Consider the following 13,776-nt stretch of genomic DNA (forward strand, 5'->3'; position numbering starts at 1 on the left):
AGCAGAACTTCTCCATCATCATTGAAGGACGGTATCTTTGTGTTGTGGTTGTGTTCCTCTGTGTTGGTGTGATACTGTTTAGGCAAAGAGACATGAAATATTGGATGAATACGTGACTCTGCTGGTAACCTGAGTTTGTAAGCGACAGGTCCAATTTTCTCTAGAATTTCATAGGGTCCATAGAAGCGACTTACCAGTTTCTGGTATTCTCGTTTAAAAACCGTATGTTGTCGATATGGATGGAGTTTCAGAAGGACTAAATCACCCACATCAAATGAGACATCTCTTCTCTTTTTGTCCGCGAGTTGTTTCATCCTATTAATCGAGCGTGCCAAGTTGATTTTGAGCTGTTGAAGTAACTCATCTCGCTCCTGCAACTGCTGATCCACTTGATGCACCGGTGATAGACCGTCATGGTATGATGGAATATTTGTGAAGCCTACCATATAGTGCCTGAAAAGGAGTCATTCCGGTTGAAATGTGGAATGTTGTATTATACCAATATTCTGCCCATGGTAAGTAGAGACTCCACTTCTTTGGCCACTGATGAACAAAACATCGCAAATATTGTTCAACACATCGATTGACAACCTCGGTTTGGCCATCCGTTTGCGGATGATATGAGGAGCTGAGCTGCAACTTTGTTCCTGACATCTTAAAGAACTCCTGCCAGAAATGACTCATAAAAACTGGATCCCGGTCGCTGACTATAGACCTTGGCATGCCATAAAGCTTAATAATACCTTCCACAAATTTCTCTACAACACTTTTAGCTATAAATGGATGTTTTAATGGCAGGAAATGAGCTGATTTGATGAGTCTATCGACGACAACCATGATGGTATCCTTGCCCTGAGAAGCGGGTAAACGTTCTATGAAATCAAGTGTAATGTCCTCCCATACCTGGCAAGGAATGGGCAGTGGTTGGAGCAGACCTGCAGGAGCCAATGTATCTGATTTGGTTTTCTGGCAGACCACACAATTCTTGATATAGTCTTGGACTGATTTACGCATTCCTGGCCAATAGAATTGTTGCCCCAATTTCTTGTAAGTGCGCAGAACACCAAAGTGGCCACCAACTTTTGTATCATGCATTTCGTGCAGCAGCTTTGCACGTAGAGTAGGGTCTGCAGGAATGACGACCCGTTCCTTGTAACGAAGCAAACCATTCCGCCACACAAAGTTGTTGTGCGACTGATCCACGGTGAACTGACTCATGGATTGTATATATAAATCTGTCTTTGCCGCCTGTTTAATGTCCTCCCACAAAGTAACCTGAGACACCACAAGATGATGAAGAATAGGACTTCCCTGTTTACGAGAGAGAGCATCAGCTGCAGATCTCATAGTCATAGCCTAAGAGTTTGACTACCCATTTTTGCTGCTCTGGTGTGATGATCTGTTACTCAAGAAAAAAATTTAGACTGCATTGATCCGTCTGAATATAGAACTTTCAGCCCAATAGGTATGGTGGCCACAATCTTATTGCTTCAAGAATAGCTAGCATCTTTTTAGCATAAGTAGACCAAGATTTCTTTGCCACTCCGAGTGCCTTACTCATAAATGCAATTGGTTTGCCTTGCTGGGATAAGATGGCGCCAATACCATCACCTGAGGCATCGGTCTCTACAGTGAAGACATCTTTGAAATTAGGCATTGCTAACGTTGGTGTCGTTGTCATGGCTTGTTTGAGCGTGAGGAAGGCAGTTTCAGCTTCCTCATGCCACCCAAATTGGCCTTTTTTAAGGAGATTATTGAGAGCCCGCGCCATAATGCTATAATTTTTAACAAACTTCCTGTAATACCCTGTCAACCCTAAAAAACCACGAAGCTCTGAAATGTTAGTAGGTCGTGGTCATGCCACCATTGCTGTAATTTTATTTTCATCTACCTTCACGCCATGGTTGGTGATTATGTGCCCTAAGTACTCCAGCTCTTGCTTTCCAAAGGCACACTCATTAGCCTTGACAAAGAATTGATGTTGATGTAATATGTCAAAAGTCTGCCGTACATGCATCAAATGCATGTCCCACGTAGGACTATAAACTAATATATCATCGAAGAAAACCAATATAAATTTTCGAAGATGAGGTTGAAATATTGAATTCATGATAGCTTGAAATGTCGAGGGCGCATTACACAACCCAAAAGGCATAACCAAATATTCGTAGTGTCCGTTGTGAGTGCGGAAAGCAGTTTTTGGTATATCCATAGAATTAACCCATACCTGATGATATCCAGCTCGAAGATCAAGCTTGGTGAAATATGAAGCACCATAGAGCTCATCTAACATATCGTCAACTGTAGGGATAGGGAAGCGGTCCTTCACGGTTGCAGCATTGAGAGCCCTATAATCTGTGCAAAAACGCCATGTTCCATCTTTTTTCTTCACCAACAGCACCGACGATGAAAAAGGATTGGTATTGTGTCTGATAAGGCCGGAATTTAGCATTTCCTGAACTTGCTTCTCAATCTCTTCCTTTTGATAATATGCATAACGGTATTGCCGAACATTAATAGGTTCTGTGCCGTCTTTGAGAGAAATGCAGTGATCAACCCCTCTGGCAGGTGGTAGACCTGTTGGTTCTTTAAGAATGTCTGCAAACTCATGCAATATGGCCTCCATATCAGGATGTGTTGGCTGTATTTTTTATTTCGCAGGACTAATCTGTAAACAGATTGCAAAAATGGCATTGTGCTGGTGAATTGCTTTGGTTAATTCAGAGATAGACGCAAGTTGTATGCCTTCATCACCCATTCCACGTAACAGCATGAGTTGGTTATTCCACTGAAATTCCATGGTTAACTGTTTCCAGTTACAGACCACAAAACCTAGCATTTCTAGCCATTGGATGCCCAGCACCAAATCCAGCCCTGTAAGTGGAAGAGAATAAAGAGTTAATGAAAAATGGGTGCCTTGTAGGTCCACTCTGACTTCTTCAAAACGTCCCTGGCATTTCAACTTTTCACCATTTGCAACTCGCACGGTGAAGGATGTTGTAGGCACGACTGGTATACGTAATGCATTGGCCAATCTTTCGCTAATAAAGTTATGAGTTGATCCACTGTCAATAAGTGCAATGACATCGCTCAATCCAATTCTTGCAGTGATGCGCATGGTCTTAGGTGCAGCCCAACCTGTCAATGCATGTAGTGTAATTTCTGGTTCGGTTATTGTTTCAGCATTCTCCTGAAATGCTTGGTCGTCACCTTCCTTATCACATAACAGTGTATTACTGTCATCGTACCCTTCTAACATTAAGATGCGAGGCTCACGACACTTATGTCCTGCAGTAAATCTATCATTGCAATTGAAACATAAATTCTGAGCTCGTCATCTCTGCATTTCTTCCCAAGTGAGGCGCCGAATAGGAGTAGTAGGAACTGTTGGGACAGCTCGATTGAAACTGGGAAGAGAAATGATAGATCTCATTGGTGGTGATGGTGCTGGTTTGTTGAACCTCCTCTGTCGGTTAAGCTGATCATCCTTCATTCAGGCCAGACTAATGGCCTCTTTTAGTGTCTGTGGCTTAAACATGTGTATTCCATCTGAAATCTCTGTTTTTAAACCACCCATAAATGTACCTACGAGGGCCTTTTGTGTCCATCCGCGTACTCGGTTGCCCAGGCACTCAAATTCACATTGATAATCTCGCAGTGAACCTCCTTGCCTTATTTTGGAAAGACTCTCATCAAAATCCTCACATTCTGAAGGACCAAAACGCGCCCCGAGTTCTTCTTCAAAGTTTACCCATGATAAAACTCTTCCTTCTTCTTCAGTCAATCGTCGAACCCATTGCCACCACTGGTTTGCTTCCCCTTCCAAATGGTAAGAAGCCAGGGAAACCTTCTGCAGTTCTGGAGTGTTTTGAAATGAAAAAAATTGATTCACACGATTAAACCACTCAGTGGGATCATCTCCTGAGAATCTAGGAAACTCAAGCCTTGTTGTCTTGGATGAGACAATTAATCATCCCCCTTCTTGTCCTTCACGTTGCTGGTTGGTTTGGTTTGGAGGCTCCTGATTTGCAAGCAATACATCAGAAAGTCGGTTAAGCGTGTCCTCCAGATGTTGCAGCTTATCAGCCATGCCCAGCTCCATTCGGTGCAACCCCTCCTTCAATTGCTCAATGCGTTCCTTATTAATGCCCATAAGATCCTTTGCTTGCTCTGATACCAATGATAGATTCAACAATTATCTATCAAGTAATTGCTGAAACTGTTTGTTTCTCTTCAGGTGAGAAAGAACCACAAATTGTTTAATATCAAATTGACTGCCTCTTCATAATTCTTGCTGCCTTAAATAAGCAAAGCCGGCTGCTTTAAGTAAGCAAAGCCGTTACAGATAACGTCTATAATTAAGGAAAAGTTTGTAACGTGCTGAATATTAATCGCAACAACTGTAACAACTAAAATAAAAGCAATAACTGATAAATTACAAGACTCGGTCTTGTATTGAAACCGCTCCTCTTCTTTCTGTATAATTGCATGTCCATGTAAATATTGTTCACGTTCCTTACTGCTGCATGGCTTATGCAATTACTTTCCTTCATCATATATACTTGGAATTTGGCCTAATGGCCCTGGTTGATCTGCGTGGCTTATCATTATGATCTAGCTATTATGTGGGATAATAGTTCCAAATGGTTATTGTAGTGGTCTTGGCATTTATTGTGGCCATATTATTTAATCTAACAATTCTTCTTCTATAAGGAAATTCATTTCACGTAGAGCTACAAGTAATAAAATATTCTGATTACAAATACTAGTGTGTGGCTCAATAACCAACAACTTGTCAAGCCGATGGTCACAACAAAATTTAGCAATATGGTATATTGAAGAACCACTGAAAATTGACAAATATAAATGAAAATACCAAAGGGATTTTATCATCGGTATATTGTTGTGACATTTACTGACTGAATTTTCCATCGCTAAATATATTAGCAAACACCGATAGGAATATTCTTACGGTATATAATAAGGGAAATGCGGTGAAAAAAGAAGAAATTAAAAAAAAATCAAACAATACTATTACTTGTAAGTTTTACGGATGAAGTTACTAACAAAATAAACCTGATGGTAAACTTCTTCCATGAATATGCTGATGGAGAACTTTTTTTGGTGATGGAGAACTTTTTTTGGTATATACCGATAACATTACATAGGATATTACAGTGGGATTCAAGAAGATAAATCATACAATGATGGGGCATTTATGACCTGGCGCTCGACCCTCCTCTCTCCCTCCCTCATTTCTACTTCTTCCTTATGTATTCTTAACACAATTCAACCTCCCACAACAAATTCGGCAACCACAATACTTGATTTGTCAACATTCGTATTCTAATTTAAATTTTATTGAGAATTCTCCATCTTAAGTAAGCAAATCTACACCCATTTTTTTATTCGAACAAAATTTAAAATGTTAATTTTTTTGTATATTTTTTTAGTATATGTATTTTGTTTAGGTGTTTACATGTTTTATAATTTTTCTCAAACAAATTTATTGTTTGGATTTATGATTTGTACATGTTAGGGTTTGCTTTAGATTTTGTAAAATTGTATTTGTTTATAAATTGATGAAACTTATGTCGAATATTTAACTTAGGTGTTTGTGATGAATTAAATAATGGCTTATTTAATGGGTCCATTTTATATTTTGTCAATTTTATTGCTAAGTTGTAATTTCCAGTATATGTGTATAAATTTAAATTTATGTAGATAATTGATAATAAATTAAGAGAAGTATTAAAATAGATTGAATAATCTTGAGTTGAGCCAATATTTTTGCAAATTTATTTAGTTGATGTTGTTAATTAATACAAGTTGTCATCATTATTTTATCTAAGTTCAATAGAAGTGATGGATGATTGTTCATGGATGTATCAAGATTCACCCAAAGGATTGCAAAGGATGTATTATTATAATGGGGTTCGGGATTGTATTAATTACGCAATATCTAATTCAAAAAATATTAGTGGAGGCGATATTAGATGTCCATATAGGAGATGTAAAAATAAAAAAGTTTCTCGATCCAGATGTTGTAACGATACATGTTCTACAAAAAAAGCTTATGGAGCAATACATGTGTTGGTATGCATATAGAGAACCATATGTTCCTTATAAGACCATGATTGAAATGATGATTGGGTCAACTTCTAGTGCTAGCAACATGCATGAAGTTGTAGATGACAATAGCAATCCTTATAGGACTATGGTTATGGATACAATGAGAATGAATCAGGATCATGTCAGTCAATATTCAATCATAGATAAAAAAAAACCTAATACAAATACAACCAGGTTTTTTGATCTTTTGAAATATTTTGATGAACCATTATAGGATGGTTACACAAATCATAGTAAATTATCAATCATTACATATATGTTCACCATCAAGTCAGATTATGGGTTGAGTGAGACTGGTTATGATAAAATTATTGAATAGGCAAAAAGTATTTTACCTAAAGGGTCCAAACTAAGCCAAAAAACCAGTTTTTCTTCCGATTTCTGCACATTTCTTCTTTCTTTCTCTCTCCACCGTGGCCTTCAGCCACCACCACCCTCATCACTGGTATTCCCACCATCATCTCCACCATAGAAAGCCAACACAACCACCAGCCGACCACCAAGAGCCACCGTCGGTTTCTCTCTCCTCGTTGCAGCCCCTCCCGCGTGTTTTTTTTCTTCTTCTTTTGCTTCCTCTGCCGTCGGCCATCATCTCTGTCACAGCCTCAGCCACCGTCCTTAGGACAGCCACTCACCATTTCTACCACCAACCGGCCACCAAACAGCCTCCACGACTCTCTCCCTTTTCTCCTTCCAGAAACCAGTGTTTCTCTCACTTCTGCAACTTTTTTTCTTCCTCCAGTAGCCGACGCCAGCCTCCACAACTGCAACCACCAGTTGCACACCATCATCCTCGGCCAGACCACCACCATGCCAGGTTGTCCGCCCTCTCTCCCTTTCCCCTTCTTCTTCTTTTTCGCTGCCCCTGTTTAGTGAACAGTGAGTGTGAATTATAATTCACGTCCACTGTTCATGTAGTGGACTATGCCTTTTTAAAAAAAAAATTCAAAAATTTTCAAAACAATCATTTCAAAAACAATTGTGAATTAATCGCATATTTTTCTACCAATATTGCATAATATCGGGTTGTATATTTACATTGTAAATTATAAATCTGGTATTAAAATATTGGTTTTTAAAAAAAATATTTCAAAAAAAATAATTTCAAAACATTTGCAAAAAAACAAAAAATAATAATATTTTGTTGCATACGGCCAAATCCTGAAATTTTTACAAGCATATTGTTCATAAAACAAACTGCATCTTTTTCATGTTTAAATAAATCCAAAAATGAATATCATAACCAATTTATGATTATCCATTAGGATTTGGCCAACATGTCAAAAATCTTTTTCCAATTTTTGTTTCAGGATCTAGATGTAGACTTTAATATTTATGGGTTGTGAAATTATACAATAAAGTACACCCTCAGGTATTAAAGATATAAGGCGTAGAAATGCGATGCTAAAATTCAGATTTTACAACACCGCCAGCGAAGCAGTCCGACCAGCAAGGCACCACCTCCTCCGCGCCAGGTAAACTCTTCTTCCCCCGCATTTCTTCGTTGCCTGCGTTTCCTCCTGTATGCAGAACATTCGTTTTGCATGCAGGAGGATGGAAGGGGGGAAATAATTCCCCCCCCCCCGTTGGTTTTTTGTTGTTGGGCTAGGTTCGTTCTGGCCCAGCACTGATGGGTTTCCTTCTCTGGGTTAGGCTGGTTCTAGCCCAGCCCTGATGTTTTGTGAACCAGACTGATTCTAGCCCTGCCTTGCTATCTGGGTTGAGTCTAGCCCAGACTAAAAAAGAGAGAATTGTTGGGTCGAGATCGGCCCAAACCTTTTGGGCTGAATCCGGCCCAGTTAGTTGGGCCGGGCCGGGCCAGCCCACCTACTTATAATACACACACACAAAAAATTGTTAAAATTTCTGAAAATCCTTTAAAAAATTTGTTGATTTTCCTGCATATTTTTATCAAAATTGCTTAATAGTGGTTTGTATTTTTATACCGTAAAGATACAAAACTAGTATTAAAATATATGGTTTTCATCAAAACATTGCAAAAAAAGTTTAAAAAAAAACAAAAAAAATATTTTGTTTTTATGCATACGGCCAAGTTTCTCAAAGATAAGAAAAATCATCACATCGTATTTTCATTTCAAAAAAAATCTTATTGTTTTTTAAACATGAAACAAAAAATTTCAAAAAAAAAAAAAAAAAGGTTTTAGCATGCACTTTGGCTTTAATAACAAGTTTGTTAGAGCCATGAGAACGAGGTCAATATTTCAAAAATTCTAAAAAAATATTTTTGTTCAACTAGAAATACAATAACACTTAAGTTTTTTATCAGACAATCAAACAATGCAGCTTACCTTAGGTAAGGCGTATTTGGAGTGCTAATACTTTTTCTTTACGCAATCAGTCTCCGTACTCGATCTTTGAGACCAGTTAGGGTTTCTAATTATCAAAATACTAGGTGATAACTCCCACTCTATTTTCCACCGATAAACGACAAGAATTTCTTGTCTTCCCATATTTGCCAGATACATTAGATATTTACATTTAGATTTGAAATGGAACCATTTCACCGCGACACCGTATACGTGTGACATTCATTATTCATGTGTCAGTAATATCATCATCCATCTTTTGATTACTTTATAGATGAGGTTAGAGGGATCACACATGACCAATTAATAAAAGTTTAACATCTATGATATCAAATTTCATAGTAGATGGGCATACTTGATCAAAAACCCAAACCAAAGAAACCAAACAATTTTTTTTTAATTTTTGTTATAAATATATCCACCATTACAGACATCGATATTATATTAATTAATTTTTTGTTATCAAAGGCGAGAGATTCGTTGCTATATGTTATAGCCAGTAAGGTAGTGCATGGCTAAACATAATGAGAAAAAAGAACAATCAACATAGTATCGGATACTATACAAAATAAAACCAAAACTTGAAAAATTGGCTAAATCATAACATAAACATAACTATGAGATAAATAAAAATAAACTCATGGCCAAAGGATCAACGACATGTTTTCTCTGCTTGGGAATATGTTTAAAGTTCACAACGAAGTAAAACGGTTTCAACCCCTTTAATACAAAATTGACATTAATTAATTATTACTAGCTATTGAACATACGCACCTAAATCATGGGAGAAATGTTGGATATATAAGCTTTTATGATGTGTTTCTTTACATAAATAAATTATAAAATGTAAATTAAAAAAGTTTATGCAAACATCTAATTAAATAAATCAAGAACTATCTATATAAATAAATAAATAAAAAGTTGTTAACAATAACTTAAAAGAAAATTGAAAAAAAATCAAGTGAAAATTAAAATATTTGATCGTATTTATTTGGTTGTGGTTACTGAATTTATTTATGAAAATAAATTTATATTCAATATAATGATAATAGAAATAGACAAACACATGAAATTGATCAAATAATATGGGACATTTATTTGATTGTGTTTACTGAATTTATTTATGAAAATAAATTTATATTCAATATAATAATAATAGAAATAGACAAACACATGAAATTGATCGAATAAAATAAAAGAAAAAAAATATGCAAGGCTGGACCTATTAGAAATATTATCTAAAAATAAAATTTTTCTATTTGAAATTAAATTTTATTTTTATAAAAATAAAAAATATATATATAATTGAATCAGAAAAATATCTTCAAAAAATAAATGCATAAAAATAATTTAGAAAAACTGTATTAAAAAAAGGCTAAACATGCAAAATAAAATAAAAAAATCATAGAGGAGAGATATTATTGAAACATATATATATATATATATATATATATATATATATATATATATATATAACACATGTTAAAGAAGGAATCAATATTAGAATAAGAAAATAAGAAAATGTTAACGATGATACAGGTGTTGCAAGCACCTTTCAAAGAAATAAGAAAAACAAGTTTAATAAGTTGATTTTATATTAATTAAACAATAAAAATTTAGGCAACTATAGTAAACAAACAAAATTCTTCTAGGAAAAAAAATAATGATAGCTTGGAGAAAAAAACCTTTGAAAGTACAAAACTAGATTAAAAAAAAAAAAAGCACAAGGTAGCATAATAGACAATTAACCTGGGCAATATAGGGTGATCGAACCTGGATTAACCCGCAAAACCCCATGATCCAGATTAAAAGATTAGAATAACTTAATGGAAAAAAAAACTACAAAGTCATTCTTTAAAAAAAACATAAAACTAATGTTGAATGATGAAATAAAAAAAAAAAAACCCAAAAAAGGATGCCGACCTATATTGACCCTTTAAATCAGTGACTTGGGTCATTAGACCACAAGTGATATATATGAAAAAATCATGAAGGCCAATTCTAAGAAATCAAACGCTAAGAGATGAATGGAGAAAAATAAATTATGTAAAAGGATCTAAAATAAAAAAAAAAATTGTAATTAAAAAAATAAGGGTAAAAATTTAAATAAAAATAAATTAAAGGTAAACCCAAAATTTTCAATTGAAAGCTTAAATAAATAAAAAGGGAAAAAAAAGAAATTGACAAAAAAAATCAAAAAAATGATAGCCATATCAGAAAAAATAATGCACCACACAGTTCGATTGAAGGAGTGGATCTGCAAGGTCTCAAATGAATTGATTTATTCAAGAGAACACCTTGTTCTTCTTTGGAAGATCTAATGAATCCCAAAAAGACGAGAAAATAGGATTTTGTGTACTTAAAATTCAACCGGCGAGAGATTTGGGAGGTCTAAAAATTTATTTATAATTTAAGGGGGGGGGGGGGAGACATTAATCAACTTTGAGGCCTGTTTATTAGTTGGGCTATATACCAATTTGAATTTGTGGGCTTTGAGCCCTTTTGATTTTAATCCCCGTTTACGCCAGAATGTTTAAAATGCAACAGCACGAGAGAGAGGGGCAAGTTACTATTGGAAGAGGCAAGAACGTGTTCAAAGGGACCAAGAAGCCATTGACGTGCTCCTCCCTGCCCACAAATACAGAAATATAGATTCACTTTTCAACCCCAAATTGATCATCCCAAACTCACTCACTCACTCTCTCTAAGGGAAAAACCTGAAAAGAATAGTCTAAGGTAATCTTTGAAAACTATTTTAGTTCATCTAATCTGGATTCGATTCCTTGACATCATCATCAAACAGCTTTCTGTGTCTGAAATCTTAGAAAACCGGTTGTCTTTAGGGTTCATGATGAAGTTCGAAAAATATTGAGCTTTGAAATAAGAAATCTGTTCCTCTTGTTCTTTTTGTTTATTTGGCTGTGCTTGGTTTATTTGTGTCACAGTATGTCTGGAGAAGAGGAAGAGAATGCGGCCGAGCTCAAAATCGGAGATGGTCATAATCTATCTTTGTGTTTTGATATCAATTTTTTTATTTGCAATTTAAAAATTTGTAATGATGGTTTTCTTTTTCTTTTTAGATTTTTTGAAGGCCAAGTGCTTAATGAATTGTGAGGTTGCTTTAATTCTTGAGCATAAGTATGAGCAGCTTCAACAGATGTCTGATGATCCTATGAATCAAGTATCCCAGTAAGTTATATTGCTACTTTCTTGGTATATTACCGCGCTATGCAACGCTTTCAAGTTTTCCTTGTGATAAGGGATTATATTTGCTTGAGTAGCTTTTAACTTGTTTTGAGGTGAGCATAAATTTGCAAACTGACTTCCTAAGTTGAATGGCATGAGTTGATTTCAGAGGGAGATGATGAAAGAATCATGGAAAGTTTCTTCTTTCTTTTGTTTGATTTAGCTAAATGAGCAAATCTCTTTCCAATCTCTTCCTTTTTTGTTGAGTTTATCTAATTCATCTTAATGACTGTGAGAAGCTTATGTTCATGTAGCTGCTAATCCCAGATTTCCTCTTTCCTCAATTATGATGAGTCGGTTGTTTATTTTGATATACATGCTTAGTCTAAATTGTGAATGTAAGAACTAGGAGGTCAATGATGCAATGTTTTGTGGTAACCTCATTGTAAAAATTAAATACTACCAGTGCAGTTTGCCCCTGCTGGGAAAAAGAAAATAAATAAATAAATCCAAGATCTGCCCCCAGTGGTTTCTCAAGCAAGGATGAAAACTGTCAACATTTTGCATGCTCTGAAACTACCTTTTCTATTAGTAAATGTGTTTATGTATTGTTTGTATACAAGTTTACGTGATGTCTGTATTTGCATTGCAGAGTATTTGAGAAATCACTGCAGTATGTGAAGCGCTTTAGCCGCTACAAAAATCCCGATGCTGTGAGACAAGTTCGAGAGTATCCTTGAACTTTAAAGAAATGATGATATTAGCATGTTGCATAAGACTTAAATAGCATCCAATACTTATGTTTTTTATAAAGTTGAGGGTTTCCTTTTGCTTGTCTTGTTGTGTTTGGTTGCCTTGGATTTAAGTTTCTATGATTGAACTTGATTTTATTGAGTGGCTGGTCAAAGGAGCATGGCAATTGATTTTCATCAATAAAAGATGGGGTGGATTTGTTAGTTCGAGGATGATGCATGTATTGGTTTATAGTTTGTTCAAATTTCTAGTATCTTGCAGCGGTGTGTGTAAACTTAACCAATTTTCAGAATTCTTAGCCGATACCAGTTGGCTGAATTCGAGGTAAATTGCACAATTACTTGTGATTTGAAATTTTCAAGTTTCCTCTTGGTAAAAGAATCATTAGATATTATACTTTTTGGTGCAGCTTTGTGTTCTTGGCAACCTTTGTCCTGAAACAGTGGAGGAAGCTATTGCCATGGTACCTTCTATCAAGGTTAGTTGTCCTTCTATTTAAGAGTACTTCTATATAGATCAACATGGAGTTATAATGATATTAATAGTGGAGACAAACAAAATAAATTGATGCATGTTACCAATCCGGGATCCCTCCGCCCTCCTCCCATTTACATAATGAACAAAAATCAAACCAAAAACTCATGCTATGTTTAATCATCTTGTCGGGTTTTTATTGGTTTTCAGCCTTTTCTTACAGTATCACAAGGCACTACTCGAAAAAGGAATTGACAAGTGTTGTGTTCATTATAATATGTGATTCTCATCATTCAAAGCATGTTTGTCCTCCAAATGCCTTTGTAATGTGCACATAAGGGCCAGGCTCCAAATGATGACACGATTGAGAAAATGTTGAATGAACTGTAATTGATTAAGAAAATTGATTTTAATGTTAATTAACCAAATGTCTGTGTTATGTAGACCAAAGGCCGAGCTCATGATGATGAAGCAATCGAAAAAATGCTGAATGACCTGTCATTGATCAAGAAATTCGAATAGTGGCCAGTATATCCTCATCCATTTCAAATTTGGATGTCTGTCATCTGAATGTTCAAGATTTTTAATTATTATTAGAAAGAGGATAATTTAAGCTATTGATGGCAATCAATATTGTTCAAAATATTATCTGCATCAAATCCTTATGGCTGTGTGGTGTTGCTCGGGATGTGATACTGCTCTAACATGACAGTACTTGTATTAGATATCAACTTCATGATGCTCAAATATTATAGTTTTGTTTGATTCTGCCCGTTTATTAATGGTTATATGATGAAAGACGAACTGAACATATAATTCACAAACTGTTGCTTATTTTAAGTTGGCTATTTGGTTTTGATGGAAGAAATCAACATTTTTCCTGCAAAAAAAACAAACGGGTGTT

At 35.5% G+C, this 13,776-nt stretch overlaps 2 protein-coding genes across 2 annotated transcripts; one reads left to right on the top strand and one right to left on the bottom strand.

The window, feature by feature from the left end:
- Positions 1-1,453: 1,453 nt before the first annotated feature.
- Positions 1,454-7,629, bottom strand: LOC140955771 (uncharacterized). Its single transcript, XM_073410335.1, has 9 exons — positions 7,580-7,629; positions 6,768-6,997; positions 3,994-4,170; positions 3,586-3,858; positions 2,971-3,288; positions 2,677-2,874; positions 2,228-2,598; positions 1,892-2,002; positions 1,454-1,717 (listed from the first exon to the last, which is right to left on the bottom strand). Exons 1-9 carry the CDS (start codon positions 7,627-7,629, stop codon positions 1,454-1,456), a joined length of 1,992 nt encoding a protein of 663 aa, XP_073266436.1.
- Positions 7,630-11,009: 3,380 nt separating this feature from the next.
- Positions 11,010-13,640, top strand: LOC118043597 (DNA-directed RNA polymerase II subunit 4). The gene is made up of 7 exons (XM_035051617.2): positions 11,010-11,195; positions 11,405-11,454; positions 11,540-11,648; positions 12,298-12,375; positions 12,689-12,722; positions 12,808-12,876; positions 13,317-13,640. The coding sequence occupies exons 2-7, from the start codon at positions 11,406-11,408 to the stop codon at positions 13,392-13,394; spliced, it is 417 nt and encodes a 138-aa protein (XP_034907508.1). The 5' UTR covers positions 11,010-11,195; position 11,405; the 3' UTR covers positions 13,395-13,640.
- The last annotated feature ends 136 nt before the right edge of the window (positions 13,641-13,776 follow it).

This window comes from Populus alba, chromosome 7, assembly GCF_005239225.2.
Source record: "Populus alba chromosome 7, ASM523922v2, whole genome shotgun sequence".
Classification (NCBI taxonomy): domain Eukaryota; kingdom Viridiplantae; phylum Streptophyta; class Magnoliopsida; order Malpighiales; family Salicaceae; genus Populus; species Populus alba.

What these genes read in the sequence shown, in the direction of transcription:
- LOC140955771 (XM_073410335.1), bottom strand. Translation starts at nt 7,629, where the DNA reads ATGCGGGGGAAGAAGAGTTTACCTGGCGCGGAGGAGGTGGTGCCTTGC. An exon ending in GACACAAAAGGCCCTCGTAG is followed by an intron (nt 3,289 to 3,585) that starts GTACATTTATGG and finishes GATTTACTGCAG; the next exon opens with GACATAAGTGTCGTGAGCCT. An exon ending in CACCGTGCGAGTTGCAAATG is followed by an intron (nt 2,875 to 2,970) that starts GTGAAAAGTTGA and finishes TTCCACTTACAG; the next exon opens with GGCTGGATTTGGTGCTGGGC.
- LOC118043597 (XM_035051617.2), top strand. Translation starts at nt 11,406, where the DNA reads ATGTCTGGAGAAGAGGAAGAGAATGCGGCCGAGCTCAAAATCGGAGAT. An exon ending in ACCAGTTGGCTGAATTCGAG is followed by an intron (nt 12,723 to 12,807) that starts GTAAATTGCACA and finishes TTTTTGGTGCAG; the next exon opens with CTTTGTGTTCTTGGCAACCT. An exon ending in CCATGGTACCTTCTATCAAG is followed by an intron (nt 12,877 to 13,316) that starts GTTAGTTGTCCT and finishes TGTGTTATGTAG; the next exon opens with ACCAAAGGCCGAGCTCATGA.